General features: G+C 40.9%; 2 protein-coding genes and 2 pseudogenes across 3 annotated transcripts in view; all 4 read left to right on the forward strand.

Moving 5' to 3' along the window:
- The first annotated feature begins 2,679 nt into the window (after positions 1–2,679).
- On the forward strand, positions 2,680–5,052 carry LOC102798668 (protocadherin alpha-3 pseudogene; annotated as a pseudogene).
- A 1,073-nt stretch (positions 5,053–6,125) lies between these two features.
- LOC148106153 (protocadherin alpha-3 pseudogene) lies at positions 6,126–8,498 on the forward strand (annotated as a pseudogene).
- A 748-nt stretch (positions 8,499–9,246) lies between these two features.
- LOC102780923 (protocadherin alpha-C2-like) overlaps positions 9,247–18,983 on the forward strand; it is a 198,014-nt gene continuing 188,277 nt past the window's right edge. The window contains exon 1 of one of the 2 annotated variants that reach the window (XM_087849862.1): positions 9,247–11,604. In XM_087849862.1, coding sequence (XP_087705988.1) covers positions 9,247–11,604 — 2,358 coding nt within the window. Of the gene's footprint in view, positions 11,605–16,096; positions 18,429–18,983 lie in introns of those variants that run through there. The other variant, XM_087849918.1, reaches the window with a different exon arrangement.
- On the forward strand, positions 12,608–15,051 carry LOC148106154 (protocadherin alpha-3-like). Its single transcript, XM_087830035.1, has one exon. The coding sequence runs from the start codon at positions 12,661–12,663 to the stop codon at positions 15,049–15,051; it is 2,391 nt and encodes a 796-aa protein (XP_087686161.1). The 5' UTR covers positions 12,608–12,660.

Consider the following 18,983-nt stretch of genomic DNA (forward strand, 5'->3'; position numbering starts at 1 on the left):
ATTAAAATTCAAATGATCAAATTATATTGTCATATATAATTAAAACATCCATCCATCCATTTGCTTCCGCTTTTTGTTTTGCGTTTCGATTTTTGTACTAAACTAACCAACTTTTCTTGATTTAATCTATATAAAAAAACAACCAAACAAAAAACTTTAGATATTTGAAGAATATAACATGTGAAGTGAAAGCAAGAGGGACATTTTGACAGGTAAGTATTTCAGGAAATCTATGAGGGTTCCTCTGTCATGATGGCAAAGGGAATGGCTCCAGCTATGTGTCTGTACTGTGCTGCCTTCTATGAGCCTATATATGCACGATGTGTTATTATATGGCCAAGCAAACAATCATAATAAAAGAGCAATCACATCACGAGTCTTCAGTATATGAATCTTTAAACAAAGCCTTATGAATCGTGATAAATGCCACGAGCTGTGTAATAAATTAAGGGCATATAAAACATTTTGTTACAATGCAAAATGTTTTGTTTATCATAAACACTGCTTTAAAGATAATGAGTGTATTTGTATTTTATTCAGTGGCTGGCTGAAAGAATAAGGCTGTCTCTCTTTGAGACTCTTTGTGTGCAGACATGACCTCATCTCCCCTGAGAGATGAGGTCACGAGGAGGTAATAATAGTATTCAGGCCAACAGCACTAGTTATTTTAGCATCTTCTATTCACACTTTAATTTCAGAATCACATTCTAGCATAACCAAGCAAAACCTCCATATATGTCTGCGTCTATATATGCAAAACAAGAACAAAGGCTTCTAAATTGACTCTAGTTATGATTAAACTGTGTTGGAGCAAATTGAAGTAGGAAACAGGATGAGAAAAGAAACATTTCTCTGCCTCTTTCTTCATTCATATGGTTTCTGTTGTCCGCTGCTCTGCTCTACTAACAGACTAGCACAGTGATGCATGACACAGCAATGCACCAGTGTGTAACAAAAGCGCTGGAACAACAACCAGCTGGCACTAGTAGGTTAACACATGCACACCACACATCAGTGTTTTTTTAATTTATGCCTGGTGTCTCAGTTGCTCTCTCTCTCTCTCTTCATTCATACACACACACACACACACACACACACACACACACACACACACACACACACACACACACACGAATTAAGACTATTTAAGTACATGGATGCAGTGTATATTGTCCGCAGAATTCACGGCTTCCGCACCCCTCCCCCTCTCCTTCTCGCGAGGGCGCCTGCTTGCTGTCAGCACCACGGACAGAGACCCACCTAAAAGAGCTGCGTTGCCATGGCGACCTGCTCTGCTCACTGGAGTTGTGAAGGTGCCTGTAATGTAATATCCGCACGACTGCACCACTCCCTCAACTTAAGCATGCACAGCTTCCAGGCTTGGCTGTGAAAATATAACTGCAACATTCGTTTAGCAGGGGTTTATAATAAAACAGAGAAAACATGTGGTTTGTAACACTCTGCATCACTGCTGCAGCAAGAAGGGGGTGATCGAGGTTGAAAAGGGAGGAAGTGATGCAGAATGCTGCAACACTCGTGCACGCGCACGTATATATTTAGCGTAAATCCAAAACCAATACGTGGGTAGCAAGTGGGAGGGGTGCGAGTATCTGAGGCTATATGTAGGTTACTTGCTTTTCTAATTGTTGCAAGGAGGATTGTTCTGTTCTTCTTTCTCTTACAATTCCCCACGCATTTCTATTTGCACTGCGGTAGAGAGGCAAGCCTGCTGTTATTTTCAGATAAGAACAATGTGTTCCACGTGAATGGACTCCTAGCTGTACTTGCAGGTTGATTCCATACGATGTCACTGCTCACATCTGAAATAGGCTAAAGACTGTGGGTGTGTGCTGGAAGGTCGCATGCAGTGTAAGCAGAGAGAATGTGTTCAGGTTTAACAATAACATACTAAAGTAGTTAAAACTTTGTATTACATATCAGTCCTTGTAGAATGTTTTCCTATTGTTTGCATGGAGATTTCCTCCCAAAAAGATGTAGTTTGCCAGAAATCTAGAAGGGAAGAAGAATCTAAAATGAGAAGAAAAGCTCAGATTAAATAGTTCAACTTACTATTTATTGAGAGCAGTTAAATGTAGGGATAACAAGAAAATCTATTGGTTATTCCATGATGGTCAGCTGAAACGCAAGAGGGTGAAATCTGTCAAAGTTATATTCAGGACTTACTGGGAGTAAAACTTTCAACTCTTAAGAACTGGGGCGGGGAGACTTCCTCTCTCGACTATCTCGAGTTTGTACTTCAGAATATGCTTGTACACTTTAAAAATAAAAAGGAAATATTCAAAGTGTCTGCTCATAATTTCTATTTAGTATTGTGTAAAATGCTGATGTGGGCTAATGTTTGAGCAACAATATTTGGGCTAAACTGAAAGGGATAGGTTATATAGTCAGTGCAGCATCGTTACAGTGACAGCGGGTGGTGCTATCACACTACATATCACCACACTGACGGCGTATAAATGGCCATCTTTTCTTCTATATGTATACTCAGTAACAACCAAAGAGACGGTTTGATAGAACGACCTAGCAGACGCCCTGCTGCTAAAATTATGGCTTTCGCAGACATTTATACTTTATTTTTCATTCGAGGGAATTAAGAATTCCTAAATAGGCTAGTTTAAGGATTTTTTCCACCGCCAACTAAAAAGCTTTTGTCAAACAATGGAGATCACGGACGTGAAAGCACGATGGAAGGATGTGTGGTTTTCCTTTTGTCTGGCGCTGCTGATTCTGACCAAATTAGAAGGAATCTCTGCTCAAATAAGGTACTCCATTCAGGAAGAATTAAAACCCGGAACAGCGGTTGGAAATGTAGCCAAAGACCTCGGACTGGATCTTGGGAGACTGGCTGAGAGGAATCTTCGTGTTGTGCAAGGAACAAAGCGAGATCTGTTCGAGGTAAATCCAAGGGATGGAGTTTTGTTAGTGAACCAGAGATTAGACAGAGAGGAGCTGTGTGCAAAAACTGCCCCATGTGTCACGAATTTAAAAGCACTTGTAGAAAATCCACTCGAAATGCACCAGGTCGTAGTTGAAATCCTCGATGTAAATGACAATTCGCCGAAATTTCCTGAAGAAAATTACACACTGGAGGTGCTGGAGTCTGCCTTAGTGGGGTCTCGATTTCAGCTGGAAGGAGCACACGATTTAGATGTGGGTTTGAATTCATTACATTCATATAAGCTAAATCCGTACCAGTATTTTCGTTTGGAAACAGAGGAATTTGGGGATGACGGGAAAGTTCCGTTCCTAGTATTACAAAGACCTTTGGATAGAGAACATACAGCTCAGCATTGGTTACTATTAACAGCTACAGATGGAGGAAAACCATCAAAATCTGGAACGATTAATGTCACGGTAATTGTATCAGATGTAAATGACAATCCACCAGTCTGTGAAAAACAAAAGTACACAGTAACAATAAAGGAAAACGCACCCGCTGGAACATTTCTGCTGACGGTAAATGCATCTGACTCAGACGAAGGGCTGAACGGTGAGATTGAATATTCTTTAAAGAGTAAACTTAGAGGACTCTCGTCCGATACGTTTGATTTGGATAGTAAAACTGGAAAACTAGCTGTGAAAGGACGCCTGGACTACGAGGAAACCCAAGTTTACGAGATTAAAGTACTGGCTACGGACAAAGGTGCTGTGGCTCTGTCCACACTCTGCAGCGTAATTATTAGAGTGGAAGATGTGAATGATAACCCACCAGAAATAGAAATCACATCTTTTTCGAGTAGCATTCCAGAAGATGCGCCCCCTGGAACCGTGGTGGCATTGATGGGTGTGACGGATCTTGACTCAGGTGTGAACGGACAGGTGGTTTGCAGCGTGCCCCTTCATTTACCTTTTGATTTGAAGCCCTCCCCTGACGGTCAGTCATACTCTTTGGTTACCAAAGATTACCTGGATAAGGAAACAGCGCATATGTATACCATTACAGTAACAGCTAAGGATTTAGGAATTCCAACTATGTCATCAACAAAGGTAATACAGGTAGAGGTGCAAGATGTTAACGATAACAGGCCTCTTTTCACTGAAAGCCCGTATACCTTTTATGTACTTGAAAATAACAAGGCAGGAATGTCCATTTTCTCAGTCAGTGCTACTGACGCGGATGGAGGTGAAAACGCGGCAGTGACATATTCACTTGTCCGTATGAGCCCGGGGCTCACTATAACCACGTTTTTAAATATAAACGAAGCAAACGGAACGATTTCAGCACTAAAAAGTTTTGACTTTGAAACGCTGAAAACTTTCAAGTTCCAAGTTGTTGCCTCAGATTCTGGAACTCCGTCACTAAGCAACAATGTCACAGTCAACGTCTTCATCCTGGATCAGAACGACAACGCTCCAGTCATCCTGTATCCACTCAGCTCCAACGGTTCTGCTCAAGGTGTGGAAGAGATTCCCCGAAACGTCAACGCAGGACACTTAGTGACTAAAGTCAGAGCCTATGACGCTGATATAGGATATAACGGCTGGTTGCTCTTTTCCCTCCAGGAAGTTACTGACCACAGTCTCTTTGCTTTGGACCGCTACACAGGACAGATCAGAACACTTCGCTCATTCACAGAGACAGACGAGGCTGAGCATAAACTGCTCATACTGGTCAAAGACAACGGCAACGTTTCTCTCTCAGCAACAGCTACTGTGATTGTCAAACTTGTGGAGCCCAAAGAGGCTTTTGCAGCTTCTGATGTTAAAAGTGCAGCAAAAGATGACGAGGACAGTAATGTGATCTTTTACCTCATGATAACTTTGGGCGCAGTTTCTGTACTTTTTCTCGTCAGCATTATTGTGCTGATTGCAATGCAGTGCTCCAGGTCCACAGACTATACATCTAAATATCTTCCAGAGACTAATTATGATGGAACACTGTGTCACAGCATCCAGTACAGATCAGGAGAGAAGCGGTACATGCTCGTTGGACCCAGAATGAGTATAGGATCTACTATAGTACCAGGAAGCCATGCAAATACACTTGTGCTTCCCGACAGAAGAGGTGCTACTGAAGAGGTAAGACCTTAATACCAATCTTATGCACAACCACGTTTATCCTTGCGTTTCTCTAGTTTTTTTTTGCTGTAATGCTGTCTCTGAAACTCTTGTCACAATGTGGTCTTTTAAAGCATGTGTTTCACTTTTGTTCAAATGTTCCAATTATGTTACTGACATATATGTATTATCGAACATCGGTTAAAGTTAGCTGTAAAAAAATTATTTGCTTCCGAAGCCAATCTGTTCTCTTCAAGAAAGTCCCCAGGCTTGTCTTGCTTGCTGCTGACAAACATTAATCAGTTTAAGTAAGTGAAGACAGTGTTATTAAAAATAGAAAAATAAAAACGATAAATGCAGTTATCGTTATAGATATTTCCACTTTTGACTGTGTCAGCGTAACTGCGCTGTCCAATGTGCTGAAATTGTTTAATTCTGGGGAATTAACCATTTAAGACAACAATCACTTCACCGGTCTTTCAAATAACGTTTAGATGTCCATTTCTCTCAGCATTCTTACGCTCCGCTTCTGTGGAACATACAGTATATCTTTCCTGTCTGCCCTGACTTAATTATACACCATCAAAAAGTCTGTAGTAGGCGGGATTGCGTGCCCTTTAAGTATTTTCCACTGAAGGCATTATTATTGATCCTATTTACTTTCTAATAAAAGACATTTGACTTACAGTTTTGAGTTTTTGACAGAATACCAGATATGACGGCGACCAGCTGTAGCAGGCAGGCTTCAGTTTCCATCAAAGCGTTAGACTTCGAAAAGTCAAAAGTAAAGTGGCGGGAAAAGGGAACAGGTGTAGTGTTTTGGTTTCGTATCATACTGTAGTGACCACTTGGTGTCAGTATGGCATAGGGAATGGTTGCGCTTCATTCTATACAGGCCCTGCCCATCTGTGGTTCTTATCTGGTGGAGGTGTACACAGGGAGTGTGCAAATGAGGCTAGATATCAAATAAAACGAACAGCGGTTAATTTTCGTCAATGGAATTTCACCTTTTAGAGATTCGTGAACATATTCTAATAAGACTGACATCATAAGCGATGGGATCACTGAGTTTTCATCCGAGTAAGCCCTTATATATTTACGTCGGGATGAAGGAAGGAGGACAAAGACACCGTGCGAATTGCTGGTGGGTCGCCGGGATTGTGTTGCTGTGCTTTGCGGAGAGGATTTTGGCCCAGTTAAGATACTCCGTTCCAGAAGAAGTTCAGGTGGGATACCCTGTTGGAAATGTTGCAAAGGATTTAGGACTAGAGATCAGCAGTTTAACTGGCAGGAAATTTCGTATTGTTTCGGGTCCAAATCACGATCTGTTTCAGTTAAATCAGAACAATGGAGTGTTGTATGTTGGGAAAAAGATGGATCGTGAAGAGCTCTGTGATGGAAGCAAGGTTTGTTTGATAAACCTGAAAATTGTTGTTGAAAGCCCACTGGAAATACATTATGTTGGAGTTGAAATAACCGATATTAATGATAATTCACCGACCTTTCCAGAAAGCGAACAGCGACTGAAAATCGCGGAGAATACTCCTCCAGGTAATCGTTTCCAAATTCATGCTGCCCGAGACCCCGATTTTGGTGCACATTCAGTTCGAAAATACACACTGAATCCCACGGATTTATTTGATATTGAAGTCAGAGACAGTGAAGAGGACAAGATGCCCTTTTTAGTGCTAAAAAGGCCTTTGGATAGAGAGCAAAAGGCAGAGCATCGTTTACTGTTAACAGCCGTTGATGGGGGGAGTCCAGCGAAATCAGGAAACCTTAATTTAACCATCACCGTGCTAGACGCGAATGATAACCGACCTGTGTTCAGCAAAGATGTATATACTGTGTCACTGGATGAAAATGCACCAAAAGGGACCCTAGTTATAAAATTAAACGCTACAGATAAGGATGAAGGTTTGAATAGTGAAATTGAATACAACTTTGGAAAAACACAAAAGAAAAAGGTGCACGACACCTTTGAATTGGACAGCATAACCGGTGAGATTCGTGTAAAGGGAAACGTAGACTTTGAGGAAACGGAGCTGTACAGGCTTGATTTGCAGGCTTCAGATAAAGGTCAGCCACCCTGGACAGCCGAAAGTAGAGTTGTGATTAAAATAAAGGACGTGAACGACAATAAACCAGACATTGAAGTAACGTCACTGTCCAGTTTAATCCCAGAGGATTCAAAACCCGGCACTGTCATCGCTCTCATCAGCGTTGTGGACAAAGATTCAGGCGTTAATGGGAAGGTTATTTGTAAAGTATCGCAGGATGTTCCATTTGATCTGAGGCCATCACTTGAGGAAAACATGTACTCGCTCGTTACAAAGGGCCGTTTAGACAGAGAAACTGTTTCCCGCTACGATATCACGATAACAGCTACTGATTGCGGTGAACCTCAACTTTCAACAGTAAAAACACTGAGTGTTCAGGTGTCAGATGTAAATGACAACAGACCAGTTTTTAGTCAGAATCCATTTGAGTTGTATTTGATAGAAAACAACACCCCGGGCGCACCAATATTTTCTGTGAGCGCAGTTGATGATGATTTGAATGAAAATGCAGCGATTACATATAAAATTCTCAGAGGTGATGGTCTACAGGATGCTATTACATCTTTCCTAAATGTACATTCGGATAATGGACAAATCACTGCCCTGAAAAGTTTTGACTTTGAAACGCTGAAAACTTTCCAATTCCAAGTTGTTGCCTCAGATTCTGGAACTCCGTCACTAAGCAGCAACGTCACAGTCAGCGTCTTCATCCTGGATCAGAACGACAACGCTCCAGTCATCCTGTACCCACTCAGCTCCAACGGTTCTGCTCAAGGTGTGGAGGAGATTCCCCGAAACGTCAACGCAGGACACTTAGTGACTAAAGTCAGAGCCTATGACGCTGATATAGGATATAACGGCTGGTTGCTCTTTTCCCTCCAGGAAGTTACTGACCACAGTCTCTTTGCTTTGGACCGCTATACAGGACAGATCAGAACACTTCGCTCATTCACAGAGACAGACGAGGCTGAGCATAAACTGCTCATACTGGTCAAAGACAACGGCAACGTTTCTCTCTCAGCAACAGCTACTGTGATTGTCAAACTTGTGGAGCCCAAAGAGGCTTTTGCAGCTTCTGATGTTAAAAGTGCAGCAAAAGATGATGAGGACAGTAATGTGATTTTTTACCTCATGATAACTTTGGGCGCAGTTTCTGTGCTTTTTCTCGTCAGTATCATCGTGCTGATTACAATGCAGTGCTCCAAATCCACAGACTATACTCCTAAATATTTGCAAGAGCCTAATTATGATGGAACACTGTGTCACAGCATCCAGTACAGATCAGGAGAGAAGCGGTACATGCTAGTTGGCCCCAGAATGAGTATAGGATCTACTATAGTACCTGGCAGCCATGCAAATACTCTCGCACTTCCCGACAGAAGAGGTGCTACTGAAGAGGTAAGACCATGTTTTCAATAAAGCTGTTTCGCGAATGAAAATAAAATTTCCTCCTGGCAACCACGACTCTCTATGGAGATAAAACACGCGACCCATTTTTACTATGCAAAGCAAATAAGTCTAATCAGTGTTCTTTATGTCCGTATTGAAGTTGTGTAGTTCAGAAAAGTAACATGATATATATATATATATATATATATATATATATATATATATATATATATATATATATATATATATATATATATATATATGTGTGTGTGTTATAGATTTTGTAATGGTATGTTTTAAAAAACGATACATGGGCCTGTGTTGTCAATGATGTCAATAGTTTTGCTTGCTGGGTTAAGTAGACTACTCAGGTGCAGTAAGCCCATTGCAGAGGGCCGCATACGAAGACCAACTATCTTATCGTACAAAAAAACCCAAAACAACAAACAACAACAACGATAACAACACAAGTCAAACAAAAACCTTCAAATAATGAGAAAACTCATAACTTAAACAAATTGAGTCCACGTGGTGTCAGTGTCATATCAGCATCCAGTTTTTGTGTTATAGCACTGGCCCTGCCCCTTCCACAGAGGTTTTGTTCTGGTGAACAGAGAGACGGGATCTTAAACAGACACAAATGTAGTAAATTTTTACGTGGGAATCTTCGGAATATGGGGTATATTTCAGAGTGGATGTTTTGATAATTTAATGTTAGACCATTATCTTGGATGTAAAGACCTGTGAGTGGATGCGCTGTTTGTTGTCTAATCGAAAGATGGAGGCAGTAGGACAAAGACGAGGAACGCAGTGCTGGTGGGTTGCTATCAGCTTTTGTCTGATGCTCAGCTGTGCGGAGCGGGTTTCAGCTCAGATAAAATATTCAATTCCAGAGGAAGTAAAGGTAGGAAGTGTTGTTGGGAATGTGGCAAAGGATCTGGGACTGGACATCAGTTTACTGGAGGAACGACGGTTTCGTATTGTCTCCGGAGCTGAAGATGCTCAGTTTGAAGTAAATCCGAACAATGGTCTCTTGCAGGTTCATGGAAAAATCGACCGAGAGGAGCTCTGTGAAAACATTTCCCCGTGTTTGATAAACCTAAAAATGGTAGCTGATAACCCCATGGAAATACAACATGTGGGCGTGGAAATCATAGATATAAATGATAATTCGCCCACCTTTCCTGATGATGAAAAAGTATTAGAAATTTACGAGTCGACTCTCTCAGGTAAACGATTCCAGTTGCCAGCTGCACACGATGCAGATGTTGTTAGTAATACTGTACGCATGTACAAATTAAACAATAATGATCAGTTTAGTTTGCAAATTCGAGACAGGGGAGAGGACAAGATACCATTCTTAGTTTTACAGAAGCCTCTGGATCGGGAAAAGGAGAATGAGCATAAATTGATACTGACAGCAATTGATGGCGGAAATCCACCGAGATCAGGGACTCTTAATGTCACAGTCATAGTCCTCGATTCAAATGATAACCACCCTTTTTTTAGCGAAGAGGTTTATTCAGTAAAGATACCAGAAAATGTAGAAAGGCACAGAAGTGTAATTGTGATAAAGGCAAATGATCTGGATCAGGGTGTGAACGGAGAAATTGAGTATTTTTTTGGAAGCGAACTTGACCCTAAAGTATATGATACATTTAGCCTAGACAAGGACACTGGTGAAATTCGAGTCAAAGGAGAAATTGACTTTGAGAATATTGAGGTATACAAGTTGGACGTCCACGCCACAGACAAAGGACAACCTCCGATGAGTACCGACTGCAGGGTGATTATCAAGGTGCTGGACGTAAATGATAATAAACCTGAGATAGAGGTAACATCTTTGTCAAAGATTGTATCAGAAGATTCCAAACCTGGGACTGTGGTGGCTTTGATCAGTGTTACAGACCAAGACGCGGGTTTAAACGGTAAAGTAATATGCAGTCTTTCAGACAATATCCCATTTGATTTAAAGCCGTCATTTCAAGATAACATGTACTCCTTGGTTATTAAACATAAATTAGACCGAGAATCAGTTTCCCATTACGACGTCACAATAACAGCTACAGACTGTGGCGTGCCTCCTCTGTCTACATCCAGAACTTTGAGTATTGATGTGTCAGACGTGAATGATAATGCGCCACAATATGCACAGAATCCAGTTGAACTTTACCTGGTAGAGAATAACGAGCCTGGAAAGCCGATATTTTCAGTTTCTGCCTCAGATAAAGATTTGAATGAAAACGCGGCTTTAACTTATCGTATAATCAGAGAGCAAAGCAGTCAACAGAAAAACGCAGTATTTTTAAATATTAATGCGGATAATGGACAAATCACTGCCCTTAAAAGTTTTGACTTTGAAACACTGAAAACTTTTCAGTTTCAAGTTGTTGCCTCAGATTCTGGAACTCCGTCACTAAGCAACAATGTCACAGTCAACGTCTTCATCCTGGATCAGAACGACAACGCTCCAGTCATCCTGTATCCACTCAGCTTCAACGGCTCTGCTCAAGGTGTGGAGGAGATTCCACGAAACGTCAACGCAGGACACTTGGTGACTAAAGTCAGAGCCTATGACGCTGATATAGGATATAACGGCTGGCTGCTCTTTTCACTGCAGGAAGTGACTGACCACAGTCTCTTTGCTTTGGACCGCTATACAGGACAGATCAGAACACTTCGCTCATTCACAGAGACAGACGAGGCTGAGCATAAACTGCTCATACTGGTCAAAGACAACGGCAACGTTTCTCTCTCAGCAACAGCTACTGTGATTGTCAAACTTGTGGAGCCCAAAGAGGCTTTTGCAGCTTCTGATGTTAAAAGTGCAGCAAAAGATGATGAGGACAGTAATGTCATATTTTACCTCATGATAACTTTGGGCGCAGTTTCTGTACTTTTTCTCATAAGCATCATCGTGCTGATTGCAATGCAGTGCTCCAAATCCACAGACTATACTTCTAAATATTTGCCAGAGACTAATTATGATGGGACACTGTGTCACAGCATCCAGTACAGATCAGGAGAGAAGCGGTACATGCTCGTTGGACCCAGAATGAGTATAGGATCTACTATAGTACCGGGCAGCCATGCAAATACACTTGTGCTTCCCGATAGAAGAGGTGCTACTGAAGAGGTAAGACCTTAATACCAAACTTTTGCACAACCATGTTTATCCTGGCGTTCCTATAAATGTTTTGCTGCAATGTTGTCCCTGAAACTCTTGTCACAATGTATTTTTTAAAGCATGTCTTGTTCAAATTTTCCTATCCGCAATATGTAACTGAGATATAAACATTAAGAAACATCGCTTTGGTTAGCTGGATGAAGTTTTCATGCTTCCGAAGTCACTCTGTTCTCCTTGATAAAGTCCAACTGCCTGTCTTTTTTGCTACCGACAAACATTAATAAGTTTAAGTAAGTGAAGAGGTTTTGTTTTTAAATTACTTACACGAAGAAAGCTTTCTAATAGCGTTATTAACCTTCCTGTCGTGTTCGGGTCAAATCTGACCGATTTACAAATAAAAAAAACTCACAAATATTTTGTTTTACATCCGATTGCCTCGAGTCCTGATGACTTCCTCCACACTATGCACTTGAACATATAAAAGTGATGAGCACCTCTTTCGTTGAATTTTTAGTTTTTTAATCAACTTTGTTACATCTGTGGTGTTCCCGGTCAAAACCGACCGCCATAGCAAATGAATGTCTGCCCTGACTTAATTACATCCCTTTCAGAAAGTCTGTAGTAGGCGGGACTGAGTGCTCTATAAGTGTTCTCGACTGAAGGGATTATTATTTATCCTATTTGCTTTTTAATAAAAACTATTTGAATCACATTTTGAGTTACTTAAAGAATACCAGATATGAAGGCTGTAACAGGCAGGCTTCAGCTTCATCCAAAGCGTTTCGTATCATACTATTGTGACCACTTGGTGTCGGTATGGCATAGGGAATGGTTGTGCGCTTCATTCTGCACAGGCCCTGCCCATCTGTGGTTCCTATCTGGTGGAGGTGTACACAGGGAGTGTGCAGAGGATGCTAGATATCAAATAAAACGAACAGCGGTAAATCTTCGTTAATAGAATTTCATCTTCTGGAGAATCACGAAAATGTTCTAATGAGACTGACTCCATAAGCGATAGGATAACTGAGTTTGCCTCCGAGAAAACCCTTATATATTTACCTCGGGATGGGGGAAGGAGGACAAAGACACCGCGTGAACTGCTGGTGGGTCGCCGGGATTGTGTTGCTGTGCTTTGCGGAGAGAATTTTGGCCCAGCTAAGATACTCTGTTCCAGAAGAAGTTCAGGTGGGATACCCTGTTGGAAATGTTGCAAAGGATTTAGGACTAGAGATCAGCAGTTTAACTGGCAGGAAATTCCGTATTGTTTCGGGTCCAAATCACGATCTGTTTCAGTTAAATCAGAACAATGGAGTGTTTTACGTTGGCAAAAAAATGGATCGTGAAGAGCTCTGTGATGGAAGCAAGGTTTGTTTGATAAACCTGAAAATTGTTGTTGAAAGCCCACTGGAAATACATTATGTTGGAGTTGAAATAACCGATATTAATGATCATTCGCCGACTTTTCCAGAAAGCGAACAGCGACTGGAAATAGCAGAGAATACGCCTCCAGGTACTCGTTTCCAAATTCATGCTGCCCGAGACCCTGATTTTGGTGCACAATCACTTCGAAAATACACACTGAATCCCACAGATTTATTTGATATTGAAGTCAGAGACAGTGAAGAGGACAAGATGCCCTTTTTAGTGCTAAAAAGGCCTTTGGATAGAGAGCAAAAGGCTGAGCATCGTTTACTGTTAACAGCCGTTGATGGGGGGAGTCCAGCGAAATCAGGAAGCCTTAATTTAACCATCACCGTGCTAGACACGAATGATAACCGACCTGTGTTCAGCAAAGATGTATATACTGTGTCACTGGATGAAAATGCACCAATAGGAACATTTGTTGTAAAATTAAATGCTACAGATTTGGATGAAGGTTCCAATGGCAACATTGAATACAACTTTGGTAAAATACAAAAGAAAAAAGTGCACGATACCTTTGAATTGGACAGCATAACCGGTGAGATTCGTGTAAAGGGAAACGTAGACTTTGAGGAAACGGAGCTGTACAGGCTTGATTTGCAGGCTTCAGATAAAGGTCAGCCACCCTGGAAAACCGAAAGTAGAGTAATGATTAAAATAAAGGACGTGAACGACAATAAACCAGACATTGAAGTAACGTCACTGTCCAGTTTAATCCCAGAGGATTCAAAGCCCGGTACTGTCATCGCCCTCATCAGCGTTGTGGACAAAGATTCAGGCGTTAATGGGAAGGTTATTTGTAAAGTATCGCAGGATGTTCCATTTGATCTGAGGCCATCACTTGAGGAAAACATGTACTCGCTCGTTACAAAGGGCCGTTTAGACAGAGAAACTGTTTCCCGCTATGATATCACAATAACAGCTACTGATTGCGGTGAACCTCAACTTTCAACAGTAAAAACACTGAGTGTTCAGGTGTCAGATGTAAATGATAACACACCAGTGTTTAGTCAGAATCCATTTGAGTTGTATTTGATAGAAAACAATACCCCGGGCGCAGAAATATTTTCTGTGAGCGCAGTTGATGATGATTTGAATGAAAATGCAGCGATTACATATAAAATTCTCAGAGGTGATGGTCTACAGGATGCTATTACATCTTTCCTAAATGTAAATTCGGATAATGGACAAATCACCGCGCTGAAAAGTTTTGACTTTGAAACGCTGAAAACTTTCCAGTTCCAAGTTGTTGCCTCAGATTCTGGAACTCCGTCACTAAGCAGCAACGTCACAGTCAGCGTCTTCATCCTGGATCAGAACGACAACGCTCCAGTCATCCTGTATCCACTCACCTCCAACGGTTCTGCTCAAGGTGTGGAGGAGATTCCCCGAAACGTCAACGCAGGACACTTGGTGACTAAAGTCAGAGCCTATGACGCTGATATAGGATATAACGGCTGGTTGCTCTTTTCACTGCAAGAAGTTACTGACCACAGTCTCTTTGCTTTGGACCGCTATACAGGACAGATCAGAACACTTCGCTCATTCACAGAGACAGACGAGGCTGAGCATAAACTGCTCATACTGGTCAAAGACAACGGAAACGTTTCTCTCTCAGCAACAGCTACTGTGATTGTCAAACTTGTGGAGCCCAAAGAGGCTTTTGCAGCTTCTGATGTTAAAAGCGCAGCAAAAGATGATGAGGACAGTAATGTCATATTTTACCTCATGATAACTTTGGGCGCAGTTTCTGTACTTTTTCTTGTCAGCATCGTAGTGCTGATTACAATGCAGTGCTCCAAATCCATAGACTATACTTCAAAATATCTGCCAGAGACTAATTATGATGGGACACTGTGTCACAGCATCCAGTACAGATCAGGAGAGAAGCGGTACATGCTCGTTGGACCAAGAATGAGTATAGGATCTACTATAGTACCGGGCAGTCATGCAAATACTCTCGTGCTTCCTGATAGGAGAAGAACATCTGAAGAGGTAAGAGCACGTTTTTACTTAAAGCTGTTTCGGGAATGAAAACAAAATTCCCTCCTGGCAAACACCACTCTCTTTGGAGATAAAACATGCGGTCCATTTTACTATATGATGCAAATAATTTTAATCAGTGTTCTGTATATCCGTGTTGAAGTTTTGTAGTGCAGGTAAATAACATGAAATCATATTTTGTTTGGTTCTCCCTAAGTGCAGTGTACTGGTACCGTAAAGAAAAGCAAGAAAGAAATTTCTTTATTCAGAAAAAAGGAAAATATATTTATTTTATCCTATTTTATCTTATTTTGTTATTTTTATTTATGTACGTATTTTTGTAGTAAAGGAGGGATGCATACCTGAATAACATTGTATTTATGGAAGGTAATATTCACTAGTATGATTAGGGTACCTGAACTGAAAGCTTTGATCGTGACACTTCCCTGTCTTTGCAACTTGAAAAGCTATATAAATACGTAATAAGCACAAATGGAACTATCCAATTTGCAAACACACTGATATTGCTGATTTTTTTGATGGTATATTTTAAAAACAGTCCGTAATACTGTTTCCAGTTTTGCGCGCTGGATTAAGTAGACGACCCAAAATGCCGTAAGCCCATTCCATAGGGCCTCGTAGGAACCCACACGGGTCCTGTTATTGCGTCAATTCTCAACTATCTTATATTATATAAGATAGTTGAGAATTGACGCATATATAATATACAAACAAACAACAACAACAACGACAAACAAACAAACAAAAATCTTCAAAACGTAAAAATGTCTTAATTTTTTGAATCCACACGGTGTCAGTGTCATATCAGCATCTAGTTTTTGTGTTATAGCACTGGTCCTGCCCCTTCCACAGAGGTTTTGTTCTGGTGGACAGAGAGGAGACGACACTATACACAGACACAAGTGTAGCCGTGATTTATACGTGGGAAGCTTCGGAATATTGGGTATATTTCAGAGTGGATGTTATGTTTTGAAAAATTAGTGTTAGACCACGGTCTTGGATGTAAAGACCTGTGAGTGGATAGATATTTTGTTATCTTAACGAAAACGATGGAGCCAAGAGGACAAAGACGGGGAACGCAGTGCTGGTTGTTTGCTATCAGCTTTTCTCTGATGCTCAGCTGTGTGGAGCGGGTTTCAGCTCAGATAAAATATTCAATTCAAGAGGAAGTAAAGGTAGGAAGTGTTGTTGGGAATGTGGCAAAGGATCTGGGACTGGACATCAGTTCATTGGAGGAACGACGGTTTCGTATTGTCTCTGGAGCTGAAGATGCTCATTTTGAAGTAAATCCGAACAATGGCGTTCTGTATGTTCACGGAAATATCGACCGAGAAGAGCTGTGCGAAAAAATACATCCATGTATTAAAAACTTAAAACTGGTAGCTGAGAACCCCATGGAAATACATTATGTAGGAGTGGAAATAATAGATGTAAACGATAATTCACCAAGGTTTCCTGATGAAGAAAAAATATTAGAAATTCCTGAATCAACTCTCCAAGGTAAACGATTTCAGTTGCCAACTGCACATGATCCAGATGTTGTTACTAATACAGTACGAACGTACAAATTAAACCATAACGATCACTTTAGTTTGCAAATTAGAGAGAGGGGAGAAGATAAGATACCATTCTTAGTTTTACAAAAGTCTCTGGATCGGGAAAAGGAGAACGAACACAAACTGATACTGACAGGAACTGACGGAGGAAATCCACCGAGATCAGGGACTCTTAATGTCACAGTCATAGTCCTGGATTCAAATGATAACCATCCTGCATTTAGTAAAGAAGTGTATTCAGTAACGATACCTGAAAATGTAGATGCGGGTACAAGTGTAACTACGGTAAAGGCGACTGATTTAGATGAGAGTTCCAACGGAGAAATTGAATATTTTTTTGGTGAAGAACTTGACGCTAAATTGTATGATACATTTAGCCTAGATAAGGACACTGGTGAAATTCGAGTGAAAGGCGAAATTGACTTTGAGAATATGGAGGTATACAAGTTAGATGTCCACGCCACAGACAAAGGACAACCTCCGATGAGTACCGACTGCAGGGTGATTATCAAGGTGCTGGACGTAAATGATAATAAACCTGAGATAGAGGTGACATCTTTGTCAAAGATTGTATCAGAAGATTCCAAACCTGGGACTGTGGTGGCTTTGATCAGTATTACAGACCAAGACGCGGGTTTAAACGGTAAAGTAATATGCAGCCTTTCAGACAATGTGCCATTCGACTTAAAACCGTCATTTCAAGACAATATGTACTCCTTAGTTATCAAATATAAATTAGACCGAGAATCAGTTTCCCATTACGACGTAACAATAACAGCAACAGACTGTGGCGTGCCTCCTCTGTCCACATCCAGAACTTTAAGTATTGATGTGTCAGACGTGAATGATAATGCGCCACAATTTGCACAGAATCCAGTTGAACTTTACCTGGTAGAAAATAACGAGCCTGGGAAGCCGATATTTTCAGTTTCTGCCTCAGATAAAGATTTGAATGAAAACGCGGCTTTAACTTATCGTATAATCAGAGAGGAAAGCAGTCAACAGAAAAACGCAGTATTTTTAAATATTAATTCAGATAATGGGCAAATCACTGCGCTGAAAAGTTTTGACTTTGAAACATTAAAAACGCTTCAGTTCCAAGTTGTTGCGTCAGATTCTGGAACTCCGTCACTAAGCAACAATGTCACAGTCAACGTCTTCATCCTGGATCAGAACGACAACGCACCAGTCATCCTGTATCCACTCAGCTTCAACGGTTCTGCTCAAGGTGTGGAGGAGATTCCCCGAAACGTCAACGCAGGACACTTGGTGGCTAAAGTCAGAGCCTATGACGCTGATATAGGATATAACGGCTGGTTGCTCTTTTCCCTCCAGGAAGTGACTGACCACAGTCTCTTTGCTTTGGACCGCTATACGGGACAGATCAGAACACTTCGCTCATTCACAGAGACAGACGAGGCTGAGCATAAACTGCTCATACTGGTCAAAGACAACGGCAACGTTTCTCTCTCAGCAACAGCTACTGTGATTGTCAAACTTGTGGAGCCCAAAGAGGCTTTTGCAGCTTCTGATGTCAAAAGTGCAGCAAAAGATGATGAGGACAGTAATGTGATATTTTACCTCGTGATAACTTTGGGCGCAGTTTCTGTACTTTTTCTTGTCAGCATCGTAGTGCTGATTGCAATGCAGTGCTCCAAATCCACAGACTATACTTCTAAATATCTGCCAGAGACTAATTACGATGGGACACTGTGTCACAGCATCCAGTACAGATCAGGAGAGAAGCGGTACATGCTCGTTGGACCCAGAATGAGTATAGGATCTACTATAGTACCGGGCAGTCATGCAAATACTCTCGTGCTTCCTGATAGGAGACGTCCTTCTGAAGAGGTAAGACCATGTTTAAGTTTTAACTGTCTTACCAGACGTGATTCTCTTTAGAAGTAAAACATATACTGCTCCTGATTTAAAGATAATATTACACCTGAATTGCAGCATATTCGTTAGCACTGTCCATGGTCCTGGCAAGTGGTTAAACTGCTGGAATTTAAGTCAGTTTGTTTTCTTCATAATATGAGAATTCGATTTTCTGTGTTTTTTTTTTTTTTTTTTTTTGTTTTTTTACTAAAAATGTCGCGTGTTTATTTGTGGATTAAATTACACGATTCAGTAGCTATATTAATTTAGGCGTCTATGAGTTTGTTTGTTTGTTTGTTTGTTTTTATTAGAAATCCATAGGTCCCTTGTAGTTGATTCTTATTTGTTTTCCTTAGAAAAATTTTGTTAATTGCCTTCAAACCCTATCATCGTTTCACTCAATCATCATTCAATTTCGTCAAAGTCACACTTTTTTCTTTTAGGGAAATAATCGCACACGAAGCTAAATTGCTTTGACCTAAAGAAAAATACAACACTTGCATATACTAATACAAATATGATGTTGAC

Source organism: Neolamprologus brichardi, chromosome 2, assembly GCF_056152115.1.
Source record: "Neolamprologus brichardi isolate AB-2024 chromosome 2, ASM5615211v1, whole genome shotgun sequence".
Lineage (NCBI taxonomy): Eukaryota > Metazoa > Chordata > Actinopteri > Cichliformes > Cichlidae > Neolamprologus > Neolamprologus brichardi.

What these genes read in the sequence shown, in the direction of transcription:
- LOC148106154 (XM_087830035.1), top strand. Translation starts at nt 12,661, where the DNA reads ATGGGGGAAGGAGGACAAAGACACCGCGTGAACTGCTGGTGGGTCGCC.